This window comes from Anabrus simplex, chromosome 14 (genome assembly GCF_040414725.1).
Source record: "Anabrus simplex isolate iqAnaSimp1 chromosome 14, ASM4041472v1, whole genome shotgun sequence".
In the NCBI taxonomy this organism is placed as follows: domain Eukaryota; kingdom Metazoa; phylum Arthropoda; class Insecta; order Orthoptera; family Tettigoniidae; genus Anabrus; species Anabrus simplex.
In genome coordinates this window covers 20,119,289-20,138,792 of record NC_090278.1, presented here as the reverse complement: position 1 = coordinate 20,138,792, position 19,504 = coordinate 20,119,289, and the positions used below count along the sequence as shown (strand labels likewise).

At 36.9% G+C, this 19,504-nt stretch overlaps 1 protein-coding gene across 1 annotated transcript in view; it reads right to left on the bottom strand.

Moving 5' to 3' along the window:
* Positions 1-19,099, bottom strand: part of LOC136885208 (zinc finger protein 397-like) — a 112,725-nt gene extending 93,626 nt beyond the window's left edge. The window contains exons 1-3 of the mRNA XM_068230261.1: positions 18,969-19,099; positions 14,299-14,428; positions 8,929-9,024 (exon numbers count right to left, since the gene is read on the bottom strand). Coding sequence (XP_068086362.1) covers positions 8,929-9,024; positions 14,299-14,376 — 174 coding nt within the window. The 5' untranslated portion in view covers positions 14,377-14,428; positions 18,969-19,099. The remainder of the gene's footprint in view (positions 1-8,928; positions 9,025-14,298; positions 14,429-18,968) is intronic.
* Between the last annotated feature and the right edge of the window lie 405 nt (positions 19,100-19,504).

The following is a 19,504-nucleotide window of genomic DNA, read 5'->3' as shown; positions in this document are numbered from 1 at the left end:
CATACTCAACCGAACTAATTGGAAATACACCTACCATAATGGAAATCAATTTCTTTTCTCACGAGCATCATTTCGATACGAGGATTAATAAGGGATATATTATTAATGGACCATTTTTTGGTGCAAGTCCCATCAAGTGCATGTAAAGAGTATTTCTTATAACCTGAAAACTACTGAAGATATTTCAACCAAACTTCATATGTAGCACCCACCTGTCCAAAGGTACATCTTAAGGTCCATAACATTTTAAATTCCCCGAATGGACAGAGGTTTTATAGTGAACCAAAATGGTGATTCTACTCTCCCACAATATATACAAGACCAATCTAACTGAAAATCAACCATACTTGATGGAGTTCCATTTCTAAAACTTTCTTGCATGGTCATTTTTTCGACAAAAGGATTAATAAGGGAGATATTATGAATGGTCGGTTTTGCAGGCTAAGTCCCGCAGACATAGTCCAAAAGGTGTTGTATGTGGGGCAGATTTCTTATCTATCTATTTAAATAAAACTGTAACGACCATCTATCTGTGCATTGACTATTTTGCCTATCTGTTTTTGCGGTAATAATGACCAACTGCATAATTTGTAGCTTTAGTTTCTTAAAGTCCTAAGTTTCCTCCCTCACTCAAAATCAAGATTGCAGCACAACCAGCTATATGCGCTAGGAACCTGAAATTAGGCAAAATTAAACATTTTAGATGGTAACCAATGGAAAACTTCCAAAACCTTCCAATTTTGGGCGTATATTTTAGCCTAGCCTGAGGATGAAGGAGAAGTAACCAAGACAATGCCAAATGTGCTCGTCTTCCAGAAGGTGTGGCTTACGACGTTGCGCACTCAGAGGTCACTGCCAACTCCATTTTTTTTTTTCAGGAACTGATTAAGATGTTTCTATGGTTAAACATTCTGGCTATACTAGCTTTTCCTAATCAAGGAAAACAATTAAGTATAATTTAATTGCGATGAAGTGTGCACAATGTAATCCCACCCCAGTACATGGCATTTAATTGTTTGATCACCATTGAAAATAACTTTATGGGAACGGTTTTTCAAAAATGCCCTTGCGTCACTGATATTAATATTTATTAAATGCCAGGTTATTTTTTTACTCTAGTTTTTGAAGATAACAATTAATATTATGATGATTATTATTGTTAGTAGTAGTAGTAGTAGTAGTAGTAGTAGTAGTAGTAGTAGTAGTATTTAACAGGGCCTATATTGACTAAAATCAGGTAATTCTTTCTTACAGTGGATGCCATTTGATAATGAAGTCATAGCTGCCTCTGTGGGTCCGTGGTAGAGTGTCGGCCTCCGGATCCCAAGATAGCGGGTTCAAACCCGGCAGAGGTAGTCGGATTTTTGAAGGGCGAAAAAAAGTCCATTCGACACTCCATGTCGTACGATGTCGGCATGTAAAAGATCTCTGGTGATACATTTGCTATTTACCCGACAAAATGAATTAAATCTCAGCCATAGACGCCCAAGAGAGATCCGGTTTACTCTAGGCTCGCTAGATGGCAGACAGAGTAAACCGGAACGTCGAAATTGACGAGCAGACAGCCAGATGGCGTCAAATCGAAATGTCTGCAAACGGTAGCTGAGGCCATACGATTATTATTATTATTATTATTATTATTATTATTATTATTATGAAGTCATAGACGAGACTGCTAAGATTTCAGCCAGACTTCGCACACAAGAATTTCAAAGAAACTGGATAATTGGCCCTCAATGAGCTGATGCACTGATTATGTCTGTTGCCTTGAAGGAGCCGTGTGGTTCCTCCCTTCATCCCCTCTCCCTTCTTTGTCGAGCCGGTTGGATGAGTGGGCTGGGGAGAAAACAAGTAACTTCCCCTCCGCATGTGTTTCATTCATGATAGATAACCTCGTACTTTTCTCCACCTCCACTCACTCTTCAGATGTGTGCATATCTTAACGCATCTAATGGATGTGACCAATGAGAGAGAGTGTATAAGCAGTACAGGGTGGTTCTGAGGGCTGTACTGATTTCTCGCCTAAAATAATAATAATAATAATAATAATAATAATAATAATAATAATAATAATAATAATCATAATAATAATCGCATGGCCTCAGCTACCGTGTGCGGACATTTCAATTTGATGCCATCTGGCTGTCTGCTCGTCCATTTTGACATCCCGTTTTACTCTAGGCCTACCAGATGGCAGACCAAGTAAACCGAAAATCTCTTGGGCGTCTATGGCTGAGATTTAATTAATTTTGTCGGGTAAACACCAAACATGTCACCAGAGATCTTTTACATGCCAACATCGTACGACATGGAGTGTCGAATGGACTTTCCTCCGCCCTTCAAAAATCCGACTACCTCTGCCGGGTTTGAACCCGCTATCTTGGGATCCGTAGGCCGACACTCTACCACTGATCCACAGAGGCACCTCTCCCCTGAAATGAATATACGAGTTACTAAAGATTTCAAGTGTACCTAGAGTAGACCCCTTATCTGTATAAATAAAATTATATTTTTTTTTTTTTTTTGCTAGGGTCTTTACGTCGCACTGACACAGATAGGTCTTATGGCGATGATGTATAAAATTATAATGACAGTGTGACTGTATATTGATTATTTTGGAAACATTTTTGTACAGTTATCCATTTCACGTGTAATAATGACTATCTGCAAATTTTTTAGCTATGTATAGTTTTTGAAACTCCTAAACTTTACCCACTCAACCAAAATCAAGATTGCATGATAATCAGCTAGTGAGCTAGAAAATGGAAATTACGCAAAATTATATGTTTTAGCATGTAACTGTTAAATTAATAAATTTCATTGTTTGTCCGTATTGAACCAAGATGACAACTTATATTACAATTTGGATCCAGCTTATTCAATACATAAAAACTGTTGTTTAGATGAAATTACAACATTTATTTCAATCAGAACTAGTTTTGACGCCCCTCTGCGCCATCATCAGCTGATACAGGTTCTTGGAAAAATTAGCAATCACATAAGTTTATCTACGTCAAATTGAACACAACTTAAAACCATATTAACAACTTAAAACTGTGTTATGATTGTACTGTCTCAAAGTCCATATTTTCTACAAGTCCGAGACTTGCGAGTCTTAAACCATAAATTGATGAAAATATATGCAAACCGGTTTGCTCACTTATAAAATAACTTGAATTTGAAAGAACAATCACTTAAAAATAAAATAGTCTTGAAGAAACATTAGCTGTATTTATCACACTTCTTAAAACGTAGCATAGAATCGTAGTAAAATACTTCAATAAAATCTTCAGAGTCGCTTTAATGGAGCAATCCTAGTGAGGTGGAAACGAGTAATCGGTTCTCTAAGATGTTAACAAGTACAACGTTCCCAGTTCAATGCGGACCTGTAATAATAGGAATGTAATAAAATATCACTTAACTGAAGAGGCAATATATAAAATTACGTCTTATAATGTAAACGTTTTTACATGACTCACCTCAAAAGATTGCTGTCCATGCGAAGTACAGTGAAGCGTAGCGAGCAGTGTTGTGATAGTAATCAAGTGTCCAAGGTTGGTCGGGACCGAAGGGGGAGATAGGGGAAAGTGGGAGGAGCAACTGAGGAACGGCGACTTGTTGGAGCTCCGGAGGGCGTGGTCGTAAAAAGCAACTAGAAAAGCTATTATGCATAATATGAAACACTGTCCTATTGACCAGGATATGTCCAATTAAAAAACCTCAATAAGGAAATCAAATACAATATTTGATTTTTCACAAACTTCATTTAAATTAAGGTTTGGATTAAAATACTGTTCCAGGTGTATATAGCAACCCTCCGTAACATCCAGCAAACTTCCTTTTCCTATGTTCTCCAAGATCTCAATGTCCTGTTCTATAGATGGGAATTTATGCTTTAGCTCATGTACATGCTGGTCTAGCGCAGAAATCCTGTTATATTTTACGGCATTAGTATGTTCTGTGTATCTAATTTTAAAACTTTGTCATGTTTGACCTAGATATATGCACCCACAGTCGTTACATTTAAATCTATACACACCCAACTTGGAATATGGGTTTGATCTATTAACTGAGGCTGAATTGTGCAATACATCTGTATTATTATCAGTACAAAACGAAACCTTGACATTGTGTTTCTTGAAAATATTAGTAAACTTATATATATCCTTATTATAAGTAAATATTGCGAATGCCTTTTCATTAGGTTTGTCTTTGGGCAAGGTGGTTTGTAAATGGTACCTGAACTTGTTGATGATATGTTCAATAAAGCATTCACTTCACCTTAGCCATTGAACGGATTATACTGAGTTCTTTATGCAAATTAGCTTTTGTCATGGGGATCCTAAAAGCCTGTTCTACTAAACTATTGTGTGTAGAGTTTTTTTGACTCGGTGGGTATTCTGAGTCTTGTCTAATAGTGACTGCCGTTTGTGTAGGCTTTCTAAAAATACTATAAGCAAAAGAAGAATCTGATTTGTTGATTTTTAAGTCAAGAAAATTAATTTATTCATTACTTTCTCACTCCAAAGTAAATTGAATCTGTGGGTCAATGTTATTAAGTACAGCTAGAGTAGACGTTGCGTCCCTAACACGTTCGTCTAAAATTACTAATGTACCGTCCTCAAATCTAGACCAAAACATAATGTTGGCAAATTCTCTGTTGTTCTCCATCATGTATGTCTCCAAAGAATCCAGGTAAATCTTCCCCAAGATTCCCGAGGCCGAAGATCCCATTGCCAATCCATCCTGATTATAAATGACCTTGTCAAAGACGAAGTAGTTCTTATTTACAAGTAATGTATTTCAAGTTCACTTAGCTGACTGTAGGATCTTAGATTCTTGAAAACAATAGGAAGCAACTTATTGGTTCTAATACTCGGAAATATGTTGACGATATCAAATTAATGTATCGTATGGTGAGCTTGTAATTTAAAATTGCTCAATTTATTAACCAATTCCATTGAGTTCTTCATGGATTTGTTTGCCGTAAATCTATAGTGTTGTTTAAGGAATTTCTGAATGAACTTAGCCAATTTGTATAGAGGACTGGGTCTGTAATATATTATGCGCCAAATGGGAACCCCAGCCTTGTGGATCTTGGGGAGTGCTCTTGCTGTTGGAACGGCCGGGTTCATATTTACTAGTTTTTGCTTCTCCTGTTCGGCAAAGAGGAAGGATGTATTCTTTAATGTTTGTTTTAATTGGCATTGTAGAGTTTGCGTTGGGTCTTTCTTTGGAGACATACATGATGGAGAAAGACAGAGAATTTGACAACATTCTGTTTTGGTCTAGATTTGTGGACGATACATTAGTAATTTTAGATGAACGTGTTAGGGACGCAACGTCTACTCTAGCTGTACTTAATAACATTGACCTACAGATTAAATTTACTTTGGAGTCAGAAAGTAATGAATCAATTAATTTTCTTGACTTAAAAATCAACAGATCGGATTCTTCTTTTGCTTATAGTATGTTTAGAGAGCCTACACAAATGGCAGTCACTATTAGACAAGACTCAGAACACCCACAGAGTCAAAAAAAACTCTACAGACAATAGTTTAGTAGAACGGGCCTTTAGGATTCCCACGACAAAAGCTAATTTGAATAAAGAACTCAGTATAATCCGTTCAATGGCTAAGGTTAATGGTATTAGTGAATGCTTTATTGAACGTATCATCAACAAGTTGAGGTACCGTTTACAAACCACTTTGCCCAAAGACAAACCTAATCAAAAGGCGTTCGCAGTATTTACTTATAATAATGATATATATAAGTTTACTAATATTTTCAAGAAACACAATGTCAAGGTTTCGTTTTGTACTGATAATAATACAGTTGTATTGCACAATTCAGCCTCAGTTCATAGATCAAACCCATATTCCAAATCGGGTGTGTATAGATTTAAATGTAACGACTGTGGGTGCACATATCTAGGTCAAACAGGACGAAGTTTTAAAATTAGATACACGCAACATACTAATGCCGTAAATTATAACAGGATTTCCGCGGTAGGCAAGCATGTACATGATCTAAAGCATAAATTCACATCTATAGAATAGGACATTGAGATCTTGGAGAACATAGGAAAAGGAAGTTTGCTGGATGTTACGGAGGGTTGCTATATACACCTGGAACAGTATTTTAATCCAAACATTAATTTAAATGAAGTTTGTGAAAAATCAAATATTCTATTTGATTTCCTAATTGAGTTTTTTTAAATGTACATATCCCGCTCAATAGGACGGTGTTTCATATTATGCGTAATAGCTTTTCTAGTTGCTTTTTACGACCATGCCCTCCGGAGCTCCAACAAGTCGCCGTTCCTCAGTTGCTCCTCCCACTTTCCCCTATCTCCCCCTTCGGTCCCGACCAACCTTGGACACTTGATTACTATCACAACACTGCTCGCTACGCTTCATTGAACTTCGCATGGACAGCGATCTTTTGAGGTGAGTCACGTAAAAACGTTTACATTATAAGACGTAATTTTATATATTACCTCTTCAGTTAAGTGACAGTTTATTACATTCCTATTATTACAGGTCCGCATTGAACTGGGAACGTTGTACTTGTTAACATCTTAGAGAACCGATTACTCATTTCCATCTCACTAGGATTGCTCCATTAAAGCGACTCTGAAGATTTTATTGAAGTATTTTACTACGATTCTACGCTACGTTTTAAGAAGTGTGATAAATACAGCTAATGTTTCTTCAAGACTATTTTATTTTTAAGTGATTGTTCTTTCAAATTCAAGTTATTTTATAAGTGAGCAAACCGGTTTGCATATATTTTCATCAATTTATGGTTTAAGACTCGCAAGTCTCGGACTTGTAGAAAATATGGACTTTGAGACAGTACAATCGTAGCACAGTTTTAAGTTGTTAATATGGTTTTAAATTGTGTTCAATTTGGCGTAGATAAACTTGTGTGATTGCCAATTTTTCCAAGAATCTATATCAGCTGATGATGACGCAGAGAGGCGTCGAAACTAGTTCTGATTGAAATATATGTTGTAATTTCATCTATACAACAGTTTTTATGTACTGAATAAGGTGGATCCAAATTATAATAAAAGTTGTTAGCCTGTAACTGACCGAGAATTTCCAAGATCTTAAAATTTTCACTCTTTACCCCTGAAGAATATCAAAGTATGGAGGCAATTTTAATGACAGTGCAGAATATCTTTCAAGGCATTTCATGGCTAAACAGTAAGTCCTATCACAAAATGGATGGCACAATCTCCATTCAATTTGGAGTGATCAACAATTTTGGTCCTATGATCTCTTATTATATCTCTATTCCTTATATGTTACATTTGTCTCTATTTGTAGAATATACCTATATTCTGCTCTCTGCACATATAGCAGTTTGTAGTCTGAATGACTTATACAAAATCATCTAATTCAACACGAACATTGGCCCATCCAATTACGTGAGCCAAATTCTATGGTTGTAGCAATCACATTAGTAACCATACTTAATGCACTGTGAAAAAACCTTATCCAAATTTCACCCTATTCAACGTTTCTAACTCAAATTTTACCCATAAATAGATGAGACAGGAGCATATATCCTAAGACCAGCCACATAGACCGCTAAATAAGGTGTCTTATGGAACAACGCTTTCTCGATATGATGTATTCTTAAGCAGCAGTTAATCTGCAAATGAGGGTTTGTAATATTGTAAACATGCAATCAACCTATATACATTCATTCAAGTATATTTGTAGCAATGTAAAAAGGGTGTGCCTGCCAATATAATTAATATTTTACAAATCGATAGTGACTCTCAGCAGAAGGGCATCTGCTAATGACATCATTACTCTCTACATTGACACTGACTGGCAACAGGAATGGGATCCTTCTCCAACTCCTGTGTAACTGGCATCAGTAAGGAGGAACTATCATTGTAATGAATAATTCTCTTCCCGATCTAACTGGCAGAAGTCAAGGGAGTAAGCAATTCTGTTCAAAACTCCTGTAACCGATGGTGTTTCGGAGTAGGCAAGTGTGTCCGAAATTATATATCTAAAATGTGACTAGCATTAAGCATTCTGGCATTGCTATGATAATGGAAACTCACCAACTCCGTGTAATTGTCATTAAAAAAGGGGCCTGACATTAAATGATGACAGCACAACTCAGTTTCAACTGGCAGTAGGTAAGGTGACTGCTATTATAATAAAATCTCTTCAAATGTAATGTGTCTGGAAATAGGAAAGGGCGCTTGCCATTGTAACGAAAACACCCCAAATAGATTGTGACTGAGTAGAAAGTAATGGGGCCTCCCATTATAATGAAAGCTTACCTACCTACTTGATAGTGAATGGCAGTAGGCAAGTGAGTATGCCCTTATCATTAAAACTCTGTTAATCGTACCTTACATTGGAATCAACATACTGGAACTTCACCCTGCTGTTTCTGGATAATGCTAAGTGACATGCAATTTAAAAAAACTCTTATTTACTGCATGTACAGTAATTTACTTCAATATCCATATACAATGTATACAATGTAGAATTCCATAGTGCTGCAAAAGTACACTTGCTTAAAATCAATAAGATTACACAGGTGTTTCATTTGGAAGCAACTATAAAATATCCAGTAACAGTAACAGAAAATCTATCTTATAGCAACTCTGTGTTTCAAACTATTTGTGAAGTCAAAAGTATTACAAGGAATGATACCAGCTCCCAAATGATATACCGTATAGATCTTTGGATCAATCCTAACGGCTGCACAGTACAGAATGCAAGATCGCGGAACAACTTCAAGGAAAAGTGAAATTAGGTAAGTAAACACTCAAACTCATGTAGGACTATCAGTCGTATGCATTAAAATGAAGGGTCAACCACTGCTATCGTTTGAGCCATTTTCTAACTATTTTCATTACCTGACAATGGCATATCAAATCATATACATTACCTCAAGAGAGTTTTCCTGTGTTGACTCTGGCTCTGTTAACTCTGATTTGGCTTCTTGTTTCAGAGCTATCACTTCTGATACATGTTCACTATTCTCCTGTGGAAAATAAGATATATTAATTATGCACATAACAGACATCTACAACTAAAGTCACCAACAAGTGGGCATGATAATTCATGACCTGCCAGTATTACAGTTACTTTCAAAATTTCACAAATGTTAAGGAAGATTTCTACCAGCAGAGGATTGTTAAAACCAAAGGCTCTACAACTCACTCCTTATGTCAGGGAAAGGGTGAGACTGAGAACCAAATATAAAATGAGAAACATTTTCTATCCACATCAGAAGATATCCTACCAGGGGCAGAATTGGGGCCATCTCGCTTAGAATTTGGAAGGAAGTTGCCATAGACATAAACACTAAATCATATGAACTGTTTTCATATGTCTAATTTGATGATTATTCAAGCTTTTGGATAAATATTCACATTTTGCTCTACTTATACCCTCTACGTTAAGTTGGTAAATTTATAGTGATGGTCCAATTTTACGAACTTGGGGGTCCTGAGAAGGACCTATTTGGGTATTTTTCCTCCTTAATCTTTGACAGAAGGCAGTTCGGTCTCATCGTGATTATTGTTCCTCACTTAGCACCACCCAGGGAACACGTGCAGATTAATGACGAGGTAAATTCTGCGGACGTGAGCAACAGTAGACCCTTTCAACTAGAAGAGACTATAGAAGCAATGAGTGCATGAAACCTGGAAAGGCAGCAGGTGTTGGTGGCATTTATCCCGAATTTCTGTTACACTGTGGTCCAGTTACTGTCAGATGGTTGAACACCTTCTTTTCCAACATTGTAGAAGCAGGTTATCTGCCACCACTATTCAAGGAAACCAAGATCATTGCCAAACAAAGACCCTTCAAAAGTTGAAAATTACTGCCCTATTGCACTGCTTAGTTTCATATTCAAGCTGCTAGAGAGACTGATTCACCATAGAATCTCCTAAGCCATCAACAAGGTTGTCCCTATAGAACTAGCTGGATTTAGACCAGGAAGAGGATGTGAGGAACAGGTGCTAGCAGTAGCAACTCAAATCGAAAATGGTTTTGAGAAGAAGTTGATAAGCATGGGTGTCTTCTTACACCTAACTGCTGCTTATTATATGGTTTAGCATGACAAACTGCTGCTCAAATTCATTAGTGTCACCCCTTGTTGGAAACTAACCACTATAATGGGCAATATGCTGAGCAATATGTTTTCCAAGTGTTTTCAGAAAACTCTGCAAGTAAGGTGCACAAAATAAATGATGGGCTCCCACATGGATCTGTGCTGTCTCCACTCCTTTTTAATTTGTACACATACAATCTTCTACCAAGTCTAAGAAATTTATTTAAGGTTATGATATTGCCTTGATAGCCCACGATAAAAGCTTCCCCGAAGCTGAAGCAACATTAACATCAGATCAGAAGATATTGGATGAATACATCGAACACAATTCTCTTCAACTGAATCCTCAATAGACTGTTCTTTCAACTTTCCATCTGCCGAACAAACATGCAAATTACAGTCCTACAGTCAGTTTCAGAGATGAGATTCTCCAATACTGCAGTAACCCTAAATACCTAGGGGTGACCCTGGACAGATCACTAACATACAAAATGCATCTCAAAAATGTAGCAGCTAAAATTAAAACCCGGAACAAAACATTATAGAAGTCAACAGGGACCAGGCAGCAGTCCTTAGATCCACAACTCTGGCTCTTTCGTACTCAGTTGCAGAATACTGCTGTTCTACATGGTTAAACAGTGCTTACACTAAAATAATTGACACGCACCTCAATCAAGCAATGCGCCTCATCACAGGGTGTAGTTGATCTACTAACATGCACTGGCTATCGGTTCTAAGTAACATTTCACCCCCACCCCAAAGAAGATCTGTCATTGCCGAACACATGGAGGAAAATTGAAAACAACCCACTGTTACCAATACATTCAGATTGTCCAGTATTATTACCACAGCGATTACAGTCCAGACAACCATCGTGGCAACAGCAATTAATCTGCATGAAAATTGCTTGAAAGTACTAGATGCATGGAACAAACATTGGCAGGGCCAAAAAAGCCTGACACATCATTACTTCATTAAATCTCCATGGGAGCAGCCCGCAAGCTTTCATTCACCTCTATGACAGTGGTGTATACTGAATAGGATAAGGATTGGCCAGGGAAGATGCAGAGCAATACTGAACAAGTGGGGATGGAAGTCCTCTCCTCATTGCGACTGCAGGGAAGAACTGCAAAACACAGATCATATAGTGCTCGAATGTCCCCTCAGAGCATTTAGCGGCTCAATGAAAAACCTCCACAACTTAACACAAGAAGCCATTGAGTGGATTAACCATCCGGATATAGTATTGTGAATATTTTTACAAACTTGAGTGTGTGTATATTTTGTAAATAGCTGATATTCCTCCTTTCATCATGCTTTAAATAAATGAATGAATGAATGAATGAATGAAAGAATGAAAGAAAGAATGAATGAATGAATAAATAAATAAATAAATAAATAAATAAATATGTCTAATCATATTAATCATCTTACAGGTTGTTTGAACCACTTCCAAGTGTTAAACATGTTCTAAATTGTTTTTTATTCTTAGCATATAGTTTGTAGTCCAAACTCAAACAATTACAAATGAAATGTTGTAGCACTACAAAGATGTTATGTAGTTTCCTGTGCAGAACTGTGGGGATAAGAACAACATCAGTGGAGGGTCAGGAGTGTTGGAGTGCACATCCACAGCTTCAGAAGCTCTTTCATAATCTACTACGACACTTTTAAATTTCTCACTTGGATTCATAAAACCTCATCGGCACTAAAGCGGTGGGGGAGGGACTGTAATCAAAAGCATATGTTCTAATATAAGTTCACTTACTAATAAATGTGTATTAAAGTATAAAATGCTAGGATATACCAACTTAATGCATTCAGTATAGAAGAAAGAGAACAGTAACCAAGCTATGGAAAGGATGAAAAAAGATGCACAAAACGGAGAGGGAAATAATGACAAAGAGGACAGAAAAGTTCATTTTTAATGTGGCTTAAGTCCTTGAAAGGGTCTGAGTCCACTAAGAAGGGGCATATTAAAGAAAATATTCTCAGAAATCATGCATTCTAGAGTCCTTAGACATGGTTCTCTATGTAACATAGACTCTGATCTGTACTTGAGGAATAAAATGAGCTAATCACTCTTTTTTCCTTTCTAAATGAATTCAACATCTGAGCAAAATACTTATTTTGAGAGAAATTATATTAAAATTTTGAGCTATTTTATCTCCCACATAGGCAAATCTGCTCTTTCCTTTACATGCATATCTTCCAGGAGATTGTGGATGTGAGGATAACCCAGAGTAATCACAGCTGTATTGACATTCTGTTTATGATGATGATGCCTTTTGTTTTAAGCGGCCTATCATCGAAGGTCATCGGCCCCGACATTCTGTTTAGCAGACTGCTGTATCCAGTCTCAAAAACACTGATTAAAGATTTGTGACTTATCTTCTTTTACACTAGTAAAGATAGGAGTAATAATTATTAACATGTGGTTCTAATGGGGGTGCGGTAGTATTGGAGTATATTCGAGCATTAAAAAAGTACAATGGGCCAACGATCATCTTTTATAATCAGAGCCACCAAAGTAATTTTGATACTGATGGTGAAAAGTGCAGACTAATCCAATTCCAACCTTATCAAACTTACAAACAGTTCCCGATATTGGCACACTAATGTTTAACATAATTTTGATATTTGTACAAGTGTGATGCAGTAGCATTATAAGAAATACCAAACCTAGAGTTCTTGATCAGGAGTGCACTCAAATGTTAGGATGAAGTTGACACAGAACATAAAAAATATCAAAGATGGAGTACAGAAGTATCCTCACATCTTGGATATATTTAGACACCATTCTCTACTCAAGTGCCTGTAACTTATTATTCAACAAGCAGACAATTATTCTCAGAACAGTGTACATTAATTGCTGAATTTTAGCATTAAGAAACTTCTGAGCAATATTTCATCTATAAATCAGCAGTTCACAGTGTTTGCCACAGATTCTTAATGTCAAGTCACAGTGATTCACTGAACATCTCTCTTCCAACTTTCCAGGTTTTCAAAGACTCTGAGTTGCCAGATTGATGTTCAGGAGTTCACTTCCATGCCAGTATAACTACAGACATGTGCTGGGATAATTCAGCTTCATCAAATACCTCTAGACCGAACCCGAATCACACTCACCAACATGAAATTAATGTGTCACCATTTTACTTTCTGAGCTATCAGAAGAAGAGCCATTGAACAGAAAGCCACAAACTCAGAAGATTGCAATGGACTGTGATTAGAGTAGCAACAGACAGGGCAAGGATAGATCATGAAAATATCTTGCTCCTTCTCGAAAATATTCCACTGCATCTCCGCCTTCATTAGGTTGTTTTCTTTAGATGAGCTATACTCACAGTAAACTGTCAAGGCAGAATTTTACTATGTGCTCACTCAACATTAGTAACATCGTAAAGATGTTTAAATGATGCAAATCTTACCTGGAATTTATTTTTGAAGAAAAATATGTTCACCATGAGAGCCAGGGAAATACTGGCCATAACCTAATTCAATCTAGCACCCACCATTTTGCATCACTTCAGCAACTACTAGCACTGCAATTGGCTAACATATGATGGGAAGTGATGTCAATCCCACAATGATTCCATTATGAAACCATGCAGAATAAATTCATAACTACACACCCTCCAGACATCCATTTCAGTAACCAACAGAGGTAATCAGTTAACAACACACAGTCAGACATTGGGTATTTAACACATGGAATGCCCTGAAGCTTTGACCTTGAGACACTGCCTATCCCAACTTTGTCGCAAGCTGGACTTAACCAAGGCTCATTCGCTGTCAAGCCCACAACATTAATACAGCTTCTGCCACTATAAAACACAGAATAGATCTGCTGTCTCTATACTCAATGCTACAGATAAATTGATCACACAGTAGCCCTAATCTGGGGGCTTACACCACCAGAATCCCTGTCCTTGTCTCATGAACAATGATTTTGTCACTAGCTAAATCCATAGATGTACATCAATACTGTTATTTATAATTCCTAAGTGTTGGCAGTCTTGGTTAGCACACTGTGGTGTTTTCTCACACAAAGAAACAGAGAGAGACCTACCATGCCTAGATGTCCATCTAGCAAATGGAGACTGCTGCTGTTAATAATGGGTAAGCTCACAGTAAATTTTGCTCCTGCCAAACTTATTCAGCTACTATCTCTATAAACTTATCTGTAATGAGACTTACAAGTGATGCATTTGTTGTTTCTTTAAGCCAAGCTGGTTCCTCTTTGATCTTTACTTCCTGATCCATTTCACACTGCATCTGAAGTAGTTAGAAGGTACTGGGGTTGCTGATTACTTCCAAAAACCTTACACTGGAACACAGGACAGAAAAATATATTACCGTACTGCTGTCACTGCTACTTAGGTTATTTGTCAACAGACTAAGCAACAAGCTTGTAATGTTACACGACTATCAATATTATGATCATACAGAAAAGACCAAAAATTTTAGATGACTGTTGATATCATGATCAAACCTATAGGACTTTGAGTTTTCTATGACTGATGCTACGATCATAGCTAAAATCCTCCTGTTTTACATGTCTTTTAATACAGTTAATTTCTTTGTAATCATTTAAGGCTAGGAAAAACAACAGATAGGGAATCTGCCATCTGGGCGACTGGCCTAAATGCTGAACAGTAGTGCTTGATTGTTTGATTGATTGATTGACTAATTGATTGATTGATTGAAGAGCAAGGATTATGAAGATAGGGGCATTAATTAAGGTTAAATAATGAGAAAATAGGGAAACCAAGGTAACCATGTGCAGGGTTGCCGATCATGGAATTCGAACCCATGCAAACTCACTGCCACTCGCCCCCGAGGAAGATCTTTTTACACACCAATAATTATCTGCAAACATGTTACGGTACAAAAGAGAGGCAGCCTACTGCTGAGGAAAATATGAGGGCTAAATACTGGAAATCAATCAATCGATCAATCAATCAATCAATCAATCACTACTGATCTGCATTCAGGGCAGTCGCCCAGGTGGCAGATTCCCTACTGTTGTTTTCCTAGCCTTTTCTTAAATGATTGCAAAGAAACTGGAAATTTATTGAACATCTCCCTTGGTAAGTTACTCCAATCCCTAACTCCCTTCCTATAAATGAATATTTGCCCCAATTTGTCCTCTTGAATTCCAACTTTATCTATATATTGTGATCTTCCCTACTTTTAAAGACACCATCCAAACTTAATCGTCTACTGATGTCCTCCCACACCATCTCTCCATTGACAGCTCGGAATATACCATTTAGTCGAGCAGCTCATCTCCTAGCCCAAACTTTGCAACATTTTTGTAACACTACTCTTTTGTCGGAAATCGCTCAGAACAAATCGAGCTGCTTTTCTCTGGATTTTTCCACTTCCTGAATCAAATAATCCTGGTAAGGGTCCCATACACTGGAACCATACTCTAGTTGGGGTCTCACCAGAGACAAATAAGCTCTCTCCTTTACATCCTTACTACAACCCCTAAATACTCTCATAACCATGTGCAGAGATCTGTACCCTTTATTTACAATCATATTTATGTGATTACCCCAATGAAAATCATTCCTTTGACCTGTACAAGACCCTTCGTAACAGGACCACATGGGCCGTAAGGAATGCTAAAATAAGACACTCACAGAACATCTTGCTACCCCAAAACACAACAACAATCTGGAAAACCGTTTAAAAAATGGGCATAGTTGGAAATAAAATACATACTGCTGACATTAAACTATCACTGGTTGATTTAAACCAATACTTTACTGCAAGACCCATTAACATGGACGATACATCAAAAGAACATACGATTAACAAAATTCTACACAATGGCAATACTAACAATGGAGGAGAACAGTTATATTTTTCCCTCGTAACTCCTGCAGAAGTGAGACAAACTGCAGGATCAATAAAGACAACCGCAACAGGATGTGACGAGATTGTTCCACAGTTACTGTTAAAAACTCTAGACGTAATCCTACCAACTCTAACCCACATCATTAATACCTCACTGATAACCGGCATATTCCCTTCCCTTTGGAAATATGCAATTGTTCGCCCACTCCCCTAGACCACCAATCCCGTGGAACCCAAAGACTTTCGATCCATTTGCATTTTACAATTTCTGTCCAAAATTTTGGAGAAAATAGTTCACAGACAAATAACTGCATATTTAAATAATAATATGCCTCTTGACAAATACCAGTCTGGTTTGAGAAGCAATCATAGCACAACTACTGCACTGCTTAAAGTTACAAACAACATACGAGTAGCTATGGATAAGGGAGAAGTTACTGTTTTAACTCTTTTAGACCTTAGTAAGGCCTTCGACTGCGTTTACACGGACATACTAATAGCAAAAGTACGTGCTCTTAATTTCTCACAAAGCACACTATCCTGGATGTGTTCCTACCTCTCTGATCGCCGGCAGTGTGTATATACAGGTGAAAATTTCTCTTCATGGCAAAATGTAGAGACTGGAATACAACAGGGGTCAGTGCTAGCGCCACTCCTATTTTCAATCTTCATTTCAGGACTAACACAAGTAATTAAACATTGTCAATATCATGTGTACGCAGACGACATACAGATATATACACATGCACATCCTCGTGACTTACCGACTGCAATAAATAATATGAATGACGACCTAGGAAGAATATGTAGGTGGGCCGATGACCATGCACTAAAAATCAATGCCCAAAAATTGCAGTGTATTCTTTTAGCTACCCAAAAAACCCATGCATGACTTACAGATGTCCATACCCACTCAGTAACATTAAGAGGCTCTCGGTTACAATTCAAAGACTGAGTTAAAAACTTAGGGATGATAATGGATAAAAACCTTAGTTGGAACGATCATGTAACAGATATATATATCAACGAGTGTTTTATTCCTTACATTCCCTTAAAAAACTCAGAGATTTACTCCCCCAAAATGTAAGAAAACTGCTTATCCAAAGTATGGTAATGCCAATATTCGACTACTGTGACGTAGTATACAGTAACCTGAACACCTCACTTTCCATCAAGCTCCAAAAGGCACATAACGCATGCGTTCGATTTATTTCAGATATACCAAGGTTTAGCCATATTTCTCCCGCATTTGTTAGGCTTTCATGGCTACATTTAAGAGAGCGACGAAATTTACACACTCTTTCCCTGTGACATCGTATACTGAACCTTAACACACCTGAATCCCTTACCACACAATTCCATTACCTAGCATCCCCTTCTAGTATTCCTACCAGATCATCATCCAGCGCAGTACTAAGCATTCCCATTCACTGCTCAACTGGGTACAGTAGATCATTTATAGTCGCCGCCAGCCGAATTTGGAATTCCCTACCTGCTGAAATTAGGAGCATGTCAAACCACCTCCACTTTAAGAAACTCTGTCAAACCTGGTTAATGAATAATAATAATTTGTTATAACATAGTAGGATTAGATCATAGCTGAGTTATTAGGTTTTTTAAAACATATAATTGATACCTTAAGATATTAAACTGTACATAATTTAGTGTATATTTAACTCTTCATGTAGGTGTATGTATGGTCGGACAGAATAGCAGGCTTCATAGCCTGAGTCCAAAGAAAGAAAGAAAGAAAGAAAGAAAGAAAGAAAGAAAGAAAGAAACAATCAATCAATCAATCAATCAATCAATCAATCAATCAATCAATCAATCAATCAATCAATCAATCAATCAATCAATAAATAAAATATTAATACCTAGGTATTTACAATGATCCCCAAAGGGAACTTTCATCCCATCAACACAGTAATTAAACTGAGAGGACTTTTCCTATTTGTGAAACTCACAACCTGACTTTTATCCCCATTTATCATCATACCATTGCCTACCGTCCATCTCACAACATTATCGAGGTCATTTTGCAGTTGCTCAGAAACTTGTAATTTATTTATTACTCTGTACAGAATAACATCATCTGCGAAAAGCCTTATCCCTGATTCCACTTCTTTACACATATCATTGATATATATAAGAAAACATAAAGTTCCAATAATACTGCCTTGAAGAATTCCCCTCTTAAATTTTACAGGGACAGATAAAGCTTCACCTACTCTAATTTTCTGAGTTCTATTTTCTAGAAACAGAGCCACCCATTCAGTCACTCTTTTTTCAAGTCAAATTGCACTCTTTTTTTTCCAGTAGTCTCCCACGATCTACCCCATCAAATGCCTTAGATAAGTAAATCGCAATACAGTCCAATTGACCTCCTGAATCCAGGATATCTGCTATATCTTGCTGGAATCCTACAAGTTGGGCTTCAGTGGAATAATCTTTCCTAAACCCAAACTGCCTTCTATCAAACCAGTTATTAATATTGCTAACATGTCTTATATAATCAGAAAGAATGCTTTCCCAAAGCTTACATACAATGCATGTCAAACTTATTGGCATGTAATTTTCAGCTTTATGTCTATCACCCTTTCCTTTATATACAGGGGCTACTATAGCAACTCTCCATTCATTTCGTAAAGTTCCTTCATGCAAACAATAATCAAACAAGTACTTAAGTATATCCCCTGAAATCTTATCAATTCCAGCTGCTTTTCTAGTTTTCAACTCTTGCATCTTACTGTAAATGTCATTGCTGTCATAGGTGAATTTTAATACTTCTTTAGTATTAGTCACCTCCTCTATCTGGACATTATCCTTGTAACCAACAATCTCTACATACTGCTGACTTATTGTGGGGTAATGATATGATACAGAAGAAGCTACATAACAACACTTATATACCAGAAATTCTATATATTCAGACAATATTACAGATAACCTAAACGGAACAACTCTCAAGAGTTCGAATCCTACTACCATACTTTGCAGCTTACAATGTAAAGAAGAACTCAACATTCTCAGCGTCATTTTTAATTCGCAAACAGATGTAAATAACATATCAACAAAATACTTAAAATTATACACTACATCTTGTAAGTTCTTTCTCAAACAACCATCTAAAAATTAAATTTATGAAAATTAAAACCATTAAATATAAATTATATTAGGCCAGAATGCCGAAACTGAGAAGGATTAGTATGAACTTAATACGGTTCTCGATTGAGATCTATAAGTTTCACAAAAAATAAATTATTGAAACTTGAACATTACCGACAAAATGTTAAAGGTTATGAACACAGTGTAAAATGTCAGAAATCTCAATTCCTCAATGAAGATCTGTAACACAAATTAACGGTTAACGTGTACAACTGGCTAATATGTGTCTTATATAACAACATACCTGCCACTTCGAAACAGAACCGCATTTTTAATGTAGTTTAATCACTTAAAACAAACGCTTGAAGAACAAATATGATTTCTAAGATTCCGTAGAAGAGGCTGAATTTAGAAAAGGATGTATTAACACTGA